The following is a 12,474-nucleotide window of genomic DNA, read 5'->3' as shown; positions in this document are numbered from 1 at the left end:
AATTCACTTCTCCTGAAACCATGGTTTTGGATTTCAAAACTATGGTTTTGACCCAAACTATGATTTCATATTATTGACCTAAAATTAATGCTGTTTGGGTGACATCTCACCAAAGCCATGATTTTGCCTCCCAAACCATAGTTTTGAGGGTCACCCAAACAGGCCCATAGGTAGAAATGGCATGGGGTGACTAAAGACGGAGAAGAACACGCTACATAATGCAACTATTGCATGGCAGGGTATGCAACACATCATATAAACGACTGTGATTATGTTGGGAGAGATGGTTAGATCAATTTATTAGGAGAAAATCTAGATAACATGAGATATGTAGAGAAAATTAATCGAAGCCCACTAAGTGCTTGGTAACTGGAGAGTAGCATATTTCTCCATGAAATTTTATACTACTGCTTTACATGTTAAATTTCCTTAACAAGGGAAATGCTATAAAATTATTTATTGCAAAATTTATTACTTAAAAGCTACCTAAAATCTATTTATTAAAGATCCAAATATAGCCTGTCTTTAGCAGATGCAGCTCTTTAAATGTCTGTAATTTATCTTATGCCATGTGCAAAACCAAGACATTTAGATATAATTGTGAATATATCACATACAGTTGAATAAGAGTTCCAGTACATCTGTTAAAATAATATTGGATAATAAACTTTGCCGCAGAAATTTTTTTTAACAATTTTTAGTGACGGACAATAATATAAAAATATATAGCCATGATGATGCTGCAGCACAAGTCGCATCATCCTGTCTTCAAATGTTAGGTGCAGAAAAAATTATGCAAACTTTCATTTTAAATATTCACGAGCATATATTTTTTTGTTTTGATTTTTATACGCATTCATATGGCGCTTTTTTTTTTTTTTTTGCGCCAACGCGGTAGTAGTACTATAAGGCTATAAGCAAACCGGCCGATGCTGTAATGCCGTGACACGCGTCGGCTGCAGGTGAAAGCCGGGCTGGGAGCCCAAAAGGTCTCAAATGTCAACTCAGGAAGTCACCAGTCAGTATGTTTTTTGAAAATTTCCCCCAACCCGCTCTTTATTTCTCATCCTTCCCTCCTCCTTCCTTCCCGCCTCTTTTTGTCACCACTCTCGCAATCCCTAATTTCTATCCCGCTCAATCCACATCTCCATTATCGATCCCCAATATCTCTCTCTCAGCTTGACCCTCGCTTCACCATGAACCGTAGAACCAGAGCCCTCACCAAGTCGCCCTCAGCCAGAGCTGAGCAGTTTCACAAGTACCTTAAACCCGGTGCGCTGGCCCGAATCAGAGATTCGCGGATTAGCGCTAAATCGCACCGGCTCAACTCGCAGTGCCAGATCTCTCCACACCGCGCCACACCTCCGCCTTCTCCTCACTCAACCGATGGTCAACCTCAGATTGTCGTCGGTGATGGTTTTCCTTGCTTCGTCGGGAGGATCTTTGGTCCTCGGTGTCCGCAAAGGAAGAAACTCTTGGCGGTCAAGTCCGTCTTGTATATAAGTACTAGCCCTTCGAATCCGGCTCCGGACTCACCTGATCTGATTATTGATTCATTTGGCAATGACATTCTTGTCGCTAATTGAATGTAGTTTACATTCTGTTGAAAATTCTGGGATTATTCTGTTGTAGAATGTAAAGCAGTTTAGATGTGCAGATGGCCATACCCTTTTTGGCACTTTGTTCATTGACGCGAGTAAAATTTCCCTGATGAAACTTCAATTAATAAAAAGAACCTTCAATTTCATGTCAAGTATTGCTTTTTGAGTTGTGGCATTATTCATAGTTCATTTACGAGTATTGGCGTTTGGAATTAAATTCTCATATGGTTGGGTGATTATACTCCAGATGGGAAAGGAAAGAACTTGGGTATGGTTTTCAGTTTAGATCCTTGTAGAGTTCTTGAAAATTATAAATGCAACGATGATATTGTTTATTAACCTTTTCACTACTTTAATTGCACGCCCAAAATTTGGCCTGAATGTCCAATTTAGAGCATTTACATGTTATATACCAGCTACTTATCGTTGTTATGTGTTGAAACGGGTGATCTCTCGAAGTTGTAAAGCGTGTGCCCTGTGCTTGTAATGCTGACAACGAAATCCTTTGCTTGACTTTGTTTTTGCCTCATTTTTCATCGTATAATTGGTTTTGCTCAGGCTGGTGATAAGAAGAGAGGCTGAAATAAAATTAAGCCTTATTTTGATGTAGTCGCATCAAGGTTGCCGGGGAGTCACAGCTGACATGTTTAAAATAGCTTCGCTCAATGAACTAACTCCAGACCCATCTGGGGCTCATTCGGTTCTTTATTGGGGAGGTCTCAACTGTTTACTTTTGAAAGCGCAGGGAAGTTAATTCTTGTTCGGATGGTTTAACATGGCACTCTGATGTCTAAGAATCAGGAATTTAGTAAACGCATAACTTGATAAATGAAAGGATCTTTGTGCTTCATTGACACACTAGAGGTTCAAAATTGCATCTTATTCTTTCAGCATGTCTCGTTTAGTTTTCTTCTTCATAAATAATTTTTATCAGGACCACATCTTACCATATTTTGCAACTGTGTTAGTTGTGGCATGCAAATAATTTTGTTTTGCAAAATCTTCTGTGGTCAATGTTTACTCTGAACATACACAGTAACAAGTTAGCTGGTTTTGCTTCTAAATTATTATGTTATGTTCTTGGCATGTTTTAGACTAATATGAAATAGCTTTTTTTTTTTTTTTTTTTTGTGGTGGCTCATGCACGTATCATTTGAACTTCCTGTTTTACTGGTTTACAAGGTAAACAATGGCTACTAGTGTTAGATGTGACCTGAGTGACATTTTGTTGGGATCATTCTCATAGCAACAGATACTTATGACCAAAGATTTGTTTCAAGGGTTGTTTTTAATCAGTTTACCTTGTGGAAGAAGTTTTGGTAAACATGTACGGTTTTGCCTGGCATCTTGCTTGAAAGTTTTAAACCTATAAATATTTTACGCAACCATACACTAGCATGCATTCTCTTGCAGGACGAACAACAGTAACTTGGTAGCCTGCTTGTGCTCGGTATTCAGTCCTTTCGCACATATTTCATGTCAGCTGTAGCAGTGTTCCTCTCCTGATCTTGGTATTGGCTAATTTGTTTCATAAGCATGAAGTTCTTAATATAATTGATTTCATGATCCGTTTGGAAAGCGGCTATAAGGAGCGTTTTGACCAGATTTAAGCATCATGCCGCAACCAATAAACCATAGTTTATTTTAGGCTTACTATAGGCTGTAGTGTTTCTAGTGCATGCTAAATGCTTGATAGAACTTGCCAGGACGAGCGCAAGACTGCAAGAGGAATGAGAAGGAAGAGACCCTATTGCACTCATCGGGTCTCAAGGTTGACGTGCCTTGTACTTCTAAGTAACAAGAGAAAAAGAACAAAATTTTTCTAAACAAATAATCAAAATATCAATATATCTATATATAACAAAATTTATATGAGGTCATATAAATCATGAACATTGATTATTTGTTTGACTCAATTCAATATTAAGAAATGTGTATATGGATAAGTGATTAAAGATTTTAATTTTTAAGCCATGCGTTCTTTTTAATTGCTAAACAGTAAACATGATTCAGTAGAGATTACATGGATAAAATTTTTGAAGTATTCTTTTTCTTTTATGAAAAATTAATGTGCTAAAGTCTGAAAATTTAGCATCACATTAATTTTTCATAAATTAATGAGTTGGACTTAAGAGAAATAGATAAATAGTGTTATAATAATTTAATAAAAGGATATATAAAAATAAAATAAAAATAAGAAAAAAAATTTCAGATCTCCTTCTCTATTTTTCCAACCAATTAAAATATCTCCTCAAACCCATCATCAGTTTTTCGGATCTTCATACCATGACCTGGAATCTTGGATTTTCCATGAAAGTTTCTCTCTTCCCTTAGAAAAAAGATGATTTACATAAAAAATTGAGAGGCCAGTCCACAGTCCCACAGCCACAGCCCTTCAGCCCAACGTGTCCGCGTGTCGCCTTCTCTCGTGCTGTGTTTCACAGAGGACTGGATCCACGCGGTTAGTGGTCTGTAAAAACCGCAAAAGCATCGTCGATCCAAACCAAAAAAAAAAAAAATGTCGAAAGTGTGACTGTGATACTACAACGACGTCGTTAGATAGTGAACCGGACGTCCGGCTTAATTTTACCGTACGGGGAGAATTCTTGCTCCCTTTCAGTCGCGGAGGGCAGGTCCTCCTCCAATCCAATCACGCACAGCGTTGTAAGTAAGCCAAGTAGTGTTTGCCGGCGAAAATAAGCTCCCAACAATGGCCGAACCCAAGGTTAAATACGATCGCCAGCTCAGGTGCTGCCTCTCACTTTCTCTCTGGCCCTCCGACGTTTTGTTAGCTTTCCACTTCGCCCTAACTTCTTATGCTTGAACCTACTCAATGCTATCAACTCCTCGTCTCCTGTCTTCCCTCGCTCTTTAGAAACACTACACGTGAAACTTTTCCAATCTCCTTTTTCTTTGTAAACCTAAGCCTTTTTAGGCTTCTATGTTTGGATACGTTTATCGTTTGTTCTTGTTGAGGAAGAAACAGTGAAGAAATTTATCATGAACACTGTAACGGTTTTGTAGAATGTTTCTGGCTGGAAGTCAGTTCAGTATTAGTTGCTGTCTCGTTAAATTAGGTAAGATATCAGTTATTTGATAAGTTGATGATATGATCAAGCTGAGATGAGGTGACTGTAATGGATCTTTGCTTGTAAAATTTATGTCCTGATCCTTAATGGTTGCGACAATAGCTGTCCTTCGTACCCATTACCGGAGAAGGCTGAATACTTGATTTTCCATATCTCTGTTTTAGTGCTTTCTTTTATCTACACTTGCACAATTGATTTCCCTCATTAATTTCCAGCTCGTTGCGTCGGTAGGATGAAATAGTTTCGAGTTTTAATTTTTTGTGGAACTATTATCTTCAAACTTTGAAATTAAATTTTCTATCTGCTCATCATCCTGTATTTTTGTGCTCTGTTGAAATATCTCAACATTCTTTCTATTCTACCTTGTTAAATGCAGAATATGGGGTGAGCAGGGACAAGCAGCCCTAGAGAAATCTAGTATCTGCTTGCTTAATTGTGGTCCTACGGGTTCTGAAACTCTAAAAAATCTTGTACTTGGTGGGATTGGGAGCATCACTGTAGTTGATGGATCTAAAGTCGAAGAGGGTGATCTTGGAAACAATTTTATGGGTACAGTAACATCTTATTACTTCGTTTTGTTCTTTATCTCTACTTCTCCTCATCGTCTCTTTTCACTTGTAGTGGATGAATCAAGCATCGGGCAGTCAAAAGCAAAATGCGTATGTTCTTTTCTTCAGGAGCTGAATGACGCAGTTAAAGCAAAATTTATTGAGGAGTATCCTGAGGAATTAATTGAGACAAATCCATCATTCTTTTCTCAGTTTACTTTGGTAGTTGCTACACAGGTATGCTCATATGATTTTTACAATCTATGGCTTATGTGAGTATTTTGCTATGGTCATTGATGTCAAGTGTAATATATTAAATGGAACTCTTCAATCAACATTTCAGCTTGTGGAAGACTCAATGGTAAAGCTTGATCGAATTTGTAGGGGGGCAAATGTTATGTTGATCTTTGCTCGTTCTTATGGGCTTACAGGGTTTGTTCGAATCAGTTTGAAGGTATTATGTTGTAGGTGAATAGAAAACACTTCGTTTTCTTTGTTATCTTCACAACATTAAATGCATCATGTTCTAGTTTGGGGAATGGTCAGATACTCAGCTGCATGAGGAAATATGCAATAATTCTTATCATATTGACAGTTGACATGTAAAGGACAGAGCAAACAGAAACAATGTGGCCAATATGCAATTGATTTTATTTATAATAAGGGAAATAAAAACTGGGATAGCAATACAGGTGCTGTCAAGTCGGGTAACTTGCTTTTCCAGTTAAAGGTCAAAACTAGAAAACTGAAAATATTTGTACCACAAAGAGACATTTACTTGTGTGTGTGTGTGTGTTACTAAGGTTTTTTTTTTTTTTTAATAATAAAAAAAACTAGGAACATCCGGTGATTGAATCAAAGCCTGAGCATTTTCTGGATGACCTCCGATTAAATAATCCATGGCCTGAGCTCAAGAGGTAGAGTTCTTTGTTTCATGATGTAGATTTCCTCTTTTACTGTATCATCTGGTTTTAGCCTTTAAAACTTTTACCCACCTAGTTCTATGGGTTTTCTGAGAGCATAGATATGGTCCTTTCTCTTGATATTCTCATTGCATGATTTGCCCACTGTAGCCTTGCAGATAGCATTGACTTAAATGTTAAAGATCCTGTGGCCCATAAGCACATACCATATGTTATTATTCTTGTCAAGATGGCTGATGAGTGGGCCAAAAGCCATGGAGGTGCACTTTCATCAACCAGAGAAGAGAAAAGGGAGTTTAAGGTTCACTGCTTGCTTCTGTTTTTTTAGCCATTTGTTATGCTGTTGTTCTAGTTATATGATTAGCTTTCAATGTGATCGACTTAGGAGCTTATCAAAGCTAGAATGCTTGGGCAAGATGAAGATAATTATAAAGAAGCTATTGAGGCCTCTTTCAAAGTCTTTGCTCCTCAAGGAATCAGTAAGTATTAGCTGCAGTAACATCCTCATATTGCCTTACGATATATTCTGACACTTTTCTTTTAAGAAGGAGCATAAGATCTATTGACACGATCAAACATTACTTGAGTAATCTTTCATATTTATGGTGGTCCTTGGAATGTTGAGACTTAAGAGGCTAACTTTTTAACTTCTTTTATATTCCTGAAAAACGTTCTAGTTTCAGTCAGATGCATTTTAATAGTTTGTCCACAATTCCATTTCCTTCAATTTATTGTCAAAGAATGCAAAACAGTTTCAGATGGCACGACAATATTGTTTCTGTGAACTCTCAGGTTCGAGTCTTATAGAGTCCTTGAGTAGTGTGGGCAGGAGGTGAACTAAATAAGGAACAGTTGGACTATTTAAAATGACAAATCTCTTATATGCAGGTTTTGAGTTCCTAATTTTTAAGCTTTCTTATGAACTGGGCTTTTTCATGAAGAAAATTGTTTCTCTATCTTAAAAACTTTAACAATGTTAAACTTTGAATGTTTGTTAAGGAAGCATGTACCGTCATTTGTTGGAGGTGAGGGTCATCATGATGAACTCTTTTAAAGTTCCAAATTTTTTTCCTTGAAAAAAATTGATTTTGACTCAGAACTTTTGACTAGTTTTGAACATTTACTGCCTTGTTTCCAATTGAATTTATATTAGACTAAAATTCAATGACCATATACTTTTCAGGTTCAGATTTGCAGCAGATAATCAATGATAACTCTGCGGAAGTGGACTCTAATTCATCAGATTTTTGGGTGTTGGTGGCAGCTCTGAAGGTTGGTGCTTCTGGAATTGCTTGTTTGACCCCCCCGGGGGGGTCTTGACAAGGCCACATTTTATGACTTGTTTAATACCGTAATAAGTTGCAGTGCCAGGTGTTATTTATTTAAAGCCTGGGAAACTGTTAGGAGGATGAATAAAATTGGTTACAAGAGCTTGTCACAATTTGTTGAACATGCCAAGCTGGAAATATATTTTTCTCTTTATTTCATGGAATTCATATCCCTGACTGTTTGGTTTCTTAAGATTCAGTTGCATAATGGAATGCTTTTCATCGTTCTGCAGGAATTCATTGCAAATGAAGGTGGTGGGGGGACACCCCTTGAAGGATCTATACCAGATATGACATCTTCTACCGAGTTAGTAGCGAAATCTCTTGTCAGATAACTTTTATTTTCTCTCGAAGATGAATTATTTACCAGAATTATACCTACCCTTCTGTAGGCAGTATGTGAATTTGCAGAATATCTATCAAGCCAAGGCTGAAGCTGATTTTGTTGCAATTGAACGACGGGTGAGAAGTATTTTGAAAAAAATTGGAAGAGATTCAAATAGCATACCAAGGGCAACAATCAAAAGCTTCTGCAAAAACGCCAGAAAGCTCAAAGTAAGTGCATATAGTCAAATTGTTTATAGATGGCAAATGATGAAAGTATTGGAAAACTGAGATGCTTAAATTTGTTCTATGACCAATTTCCATGTTTTCTCGGGCTCTTTATTGTACAAGTATGTAAAATCTCAGTGTTCCATATGGTGTTTGGCAATTGCACCTGTATGTTGCAATAACCTTATTTGAACATATAATGTTCAATTTGAAAAAGAAAAATTTATCACCACTCTCTTTTCTCAGTTTATGTGACAAACATTTATAAGGAGTGGACTGTTTGGGACAAAACAATATGAATGCAAGATGCTCTAGGCTTTCCTTGTGTTAGTTATTGGCAGAGATTTTTATTGTTTTTGTTACTGATTTTGGCCAGTGCATGTTGAGTATGTTATAACTGGACATGTTCTTTTATCTAATATTAACCGAAGTTAGAGAATTTTGTGGGAGCAACTGCGGGCACAGGAATGTTTGAGAGTCTTCATGTGGACACTAATCTTTATTTTGCAGATCTGCAGGTTTCGCCTGATTGAAGATGAGTTTAATTCTCCAAACCTACCTGGGTTGCAAAAGTATCTAACTGATGAGGATTACAGGTTATATTTTGTTTTATTATTGATGCTTCTGGATAGGGGAAGGGGAAAAAAAAAAAAGAATCAGTCTGTGATGCTGAAAAATTAGTTTCCTGTTTTATATGTGTGCAGCACTGCCGCCGGAATTTATATTTTGCTGCGAGCTGTTGACCGTTTTGCTGCTAATTATAACAGTTTTCCTGGGCAATATGACAGGTAAGACGTGCTTCTGAATTTCTAAATATGTTTCTGCTATATTATGTTGGGATTCTTCATCAAAGTTCTTTCTTGCTTTTGTGGCTGATGTTCTTCAGTGCTATGGATGAGGACATACCTCGACTGAAGAGTACAGCTAGTGGCCTGCTTAATGACTTGGGATGCAATGGTGCCACTTTGGCGGAAGACCTTATAAATGAGATGTGCCGATTTGGTGCTGCAGAGCTCCATGCTGTTGCTGCTTTGGTTGGAGGAATTGCATCGCAAGAAGTAATCAAGGTTTGCAATTCTACGTCTGGCCTGTGATAGTGCTACTTTTATGTTCATGGTGTCGAAAGTAATGTGATCTGGGATAACTAATCTAAGCGAACACTGAAAGCTTGGTCCTTTCAGGAAAGATTGCTCTCTCTCTCTTTTTTTTTGGGGGGGGGGGGGGAGCCTTGTCCTTTCAGGAAAGATTGCCGCGCGCGCGTGTGTGTGAGCGTGTTATTCACTCAGCCAAAAATAGAAAAAAGAAAAATCTTGGATGTGGAACTTAAATTGCGTTTTCCTTTGCAGCTAATAACAAGGCAATTTGTTCCTATGTCTGGTACCTTCATCTTCAATGGCATTGATCACAAGTCACAGCTACTGTCACTGTAATTTTTTATTCAATGGTAATGCTTTACAATTATTCAATAGCCTCTGGGATGCTTCTAGCCTTACAATATCAAATGGGGCTGATGTTGATTTCGATTGGCAGATTTCCGGGGTCCAATGGAGTGGCATTCGCCTGTAACTGTGGTCTCCTTGCATCCGATATAGTGGTGCCCCTTTGAGGCATTTGTGGGTTTGTTAGGTGGAACGGATTTGTTCTTGTTCGATACGGGAGTTTTGTAACTTGTTACGGACGTGGATCTCAGATATAAACAAGAATAGAGAAGATTGATTTTTGGACATGATCTATTTTTTTAGGCCACTGCGTATGAAATTGAGGTATTCGCCTTATTCTGTTAAATGACGCCTTTCTTCTCCAAGGAGATATCAATCAATCGAAGAAGATTGAATGTCATCTCAGATAAATTTCCTTGTCCTGCTATGAACAAGCATATTAGGTCCCGTTTGATATGAGGTACTGAATTTTGGGGCACTGGGCATGGGATTGGAAATGGCATTGGGCATGGGATTGGGAATGAGATTTATTTTTAAAATCGTGTTTGGTGTGACGTGGGATTAAAAAAAACCCAACAAGGCCGATATCTAACAAAAATTAGTTAAAAGGCAAAATTGCCCACATATTCTATTGTTGTTGCGACTGCGGCCTTGATCGAACATGAAGATGGAAAATCGAATACCAAGAATGAAACACATATTAAATATCACATTGAAATCCATCTTTAATCCAAAGAAGCAATCAAGATTAAGAAGAAATATCCAGATTCAAGCACAAAGGAAATAAGGAAATCAAATTGAACTTGAATTCATGCTTTTTCGAACAGATCAACGATCTTGCAGGAGGAGAGTGTCGCTTGCAGATTTGGACATCTTCATGCTCGCCAAATCTAGTTTTAACATCGGGAATAGAGATGACGGAATCGCAAGGAAGGGAGGGAGATGACGGAGAGACGACTTGCCGAGGAAGAAGGTTGCTGACAAAATGCGGCAGAGGACAGAGTTAATGGAATCGCGATGAAGGGTGGTGATGACAGGGGAGGATGTTGCTGGAGAACAAGGTTGCTGATGGAATCTCACAGGAGGATAAAGATGATAAGGGGAGGACGTCGCCGAACTTTAATGGTTGCTGAGGGAGAAGAAGGGCATCAGGACTAAGTAGTTGATGGGGTGTAATTAAGCAAATTTTAGGAGGCTATTTTAGTAAGTAAACTTTCAATCCCAGGATTAAAATTGCAATACCAGGGGGGAGGGTGGTACTGGTCAATCCCATGAGCGTGGCATTGTGCAATCCTAAGTATTGACAAGTACTTTGTACCAAACATATCAAATTGAGTCATTCCCTGTCCCAATCCCAATCCCAGCCTCTCATTCCCACGTACCAAACAGGGCCTTAGGGTGCGCGGTGGTAAATTTACACATGGACACCTCTCCGGGATTATGGGCCTCAGAATCAAAAGCCCAATGTTGGTCCTTTGAACTAGGCCCACTGGGAGCAACGGTTGCTCTATTAGCAAAAGTTAGATGTTGATCCGAAAAAAATGGTAGAAGGAAAGTTAGAAATGGAACAGGGGAAAAGCTCACAAGGCTTGAGGAACGATAGCGAATCAAAGCCAACTTGAAATAGAATCACGAGATCCACGGCCTCATCCGGGAAAGTGAAAGAAGGTAGTTAGAATGAACCTTTGAAAGTTGTGACAACGAAATAAAATGAAGAGAGATATGCTTACGGCCTACCAAGTTGGACCTGGAAAAAGTGAACAACTTTGCATTCCTTCCCTTTCAATTTGGGGCAGGTTTCAATGGCCCTGATGAGTTACATTGAGGGTGGTTTTCATGCAGATCTTCTAATGTGTGGTCCCGATTTCCCAAGGCATTAATGTCGCCAATTATTTATGTGGCTCTTTCTCAAGTTATCATCGCATCACTCTGCGCCTGCTCCTTCCTCCCCTGCGATCTACACATTCATCATTGGTCACCGACTCACCGTAACCCATGCCACCGTTCACTTATCAGATTTCATATTCTGGTCTTTCTGTGTTTCAGGAAAATAATGGTCTTTTAAGAAATGGACCATATATCAGAAATTGAACTTGACACTAATTAAGGATTTTGGCATATAATAACAGGTTGAAGTCCCCTCGCCAGTCCGGCAATTCCCCGTGATGCAGGCTTTTGTCAACTTGATTCTGGTTAGTGCAGTGGACCCAATAATTATTTCTACGAGATAATGGGGATAAGATTAGAAGTAAGAAAAAGACGATCAATGAATGTTGGGGTCGAAATGAAATTAAAGTATAGTCGAATTAGTCAAATGTTTCGGCCATCCAGACGCGACATTACCATTGTGCAATCCAAGACGATCATATTGAGAGATTCGACCACCACAGCCATTTGTTGGTCAATTTATAGCCGATTTATTACAATTCTCCGCATGATAATATGCCTATTTCCCTCCTTAATTAACTTATAATTTTTTTGGTTCCCACATATTAACCTTCTCTTGCTGGCGAGTGATCGAAAAATGGTGAATAGCCATTATGTTTGACTGCTTCTCTTGCTATATCTATCACGTGTATTTGATAGCGATAAAAAGGAGAGTCTGAGTTTGACGCACCTTGTCTATAATGATGAAAAGCCCAGAGTGGGGAAAAAGAAAAGCCAGTGGCTTAAAATTATTTTACTTTTCTTCTCTTGCAGAAGCCTTATTCTGTAGAAACCATTACCATAATGGAATTTGAAGTAATTTCAGAGAGGCATTGTTCTCCGTCGAGAGTTGATTCTGAGAGCACAAGTAAACATCAGGACCACGTCTGGAAGTCACCGAAACGATGACTTCTTAGTAAGCTGGGAACATTGATAGAGATGTTCATGGTTCCATTCTTTTTATTATTTTAATTAAAATGTCACTTTCGTCCTGTTTAGAGAATATGACTCTTCGGGTTACGCACCACTGCAAAGTTAGTGACCAGAAAGCCCTTCTTTGTATTTTGT

General features: G+C 38.4%; 1 protein-coding gene and 1 long non-coding RNA gene across 3 annotated transcripts; one reads left to right on the top strand and one right to left on the bottom strand.

The window, feature by feature from the left end:
• Positions 1-415: 415 nt before the first annotated feature.
• On the bottom strand, positions 416-4,680 carry LOC114741498 (uncharacterized). Its single transcript, XR_003739780.1, has 3 exons — positions 4,608-4,680; positions 2,761-2,763; positions 416-428 (listed from the first exon to the last, which is right to left on the bottom strand). It is a non-coding gene; the product is annotated as an uncharacterized LOC114741498 (long non-coding RNA).
• Positions 4,186-9,891, top strand: LOC114741496 (NEDD8-activating enzyme E1 regulatory subunit AXR1-like). Of its 2 annotated transcripts, none has more exons than XM_028929774.1 (15): positions 4,186-4,349; positions 5,067-5,239; positions 5,312-5,475; positions 5,582-5,692; positions 6,076-6,155; positions 6,312-6,462; positions 6,547-6,640; positions 7,345-7,433; positions 7,723-7,796; positions 7,882-8,044; positions 8,552-8,637; positions 8,746-8,829; positions 8,928-9,108; positions 9,388-9,485; positions 9,572-9,891. In XM_028929774.1, the coding sequence occupies exons 1-14, from the start codon at positions 4,312-4,314 to the stop codon at positions 9,469-9,471; spliced, it is 1,572 nt and encodes a 523-aa protein (XP_028785607.1). In that variant the 5' UTR covers positions 4,186-4,311; the 3' UTR covers positions 9,472-9,485; positions 9,572-9,891. The 2 variants fall into 2 exon arrangements, with proteins under 2 accessions (XP_028785607.1, XP_028785608.1); XM_028929775.1 differs by lacking the exon at positions 4,186-4,349 and adding an exon at positions 4,411-4,678.
• The last annotated feature ends 2,583 nt before the right edge of the window (positions 9,892-12,474 follow it).

The sequence above is a fragment of the Neltuma alba genome, unplaced genomic scaffold (genome assembly GCF_004799145.2).
Source record: "Neltuma alba isolate B1F8T4 unplaced genomic scaffold, ASM479914v2 tig00003408_pilon, whole genome shotgun sequence".
NCBI classification, from domain to species: Eukaryota; Viridiplantae; Streptophyta; class Magnoliopsida; order Fabales; family Fabaceae; genus Neltuma; species Neltuma alba.
The sequence above is the reverse complement of the archived record's forward strand: the minus strand, read 5'-3'. Positions and strand labels throughout refer to the sequence as shown.

Excerpts from the sequence above, each read along its gene's own strand:
- LOC114741496 (XM_028929774.1), top strand. The coding sequence starts at position 4,312 with ATGGCCGAACCCAAGGTTAAATACGATCGCCAGCTCAG. Across the intron at positions 4,350-5,066 it reads AAATACGATCGCCAGCTCAG|AATATGGGGTGAGCAGGGAC; the intron begins GTGCTGCCTCTC and ends TGTTAAATGCAG. Across the intron at positions 5,693-6,075 it reads TTGTTCGAATCAGTTTGAAG|GAACATCCGGTGATTGAATC; the intron begins GTATTATGTTGT and ends AAAAAAAACTAG.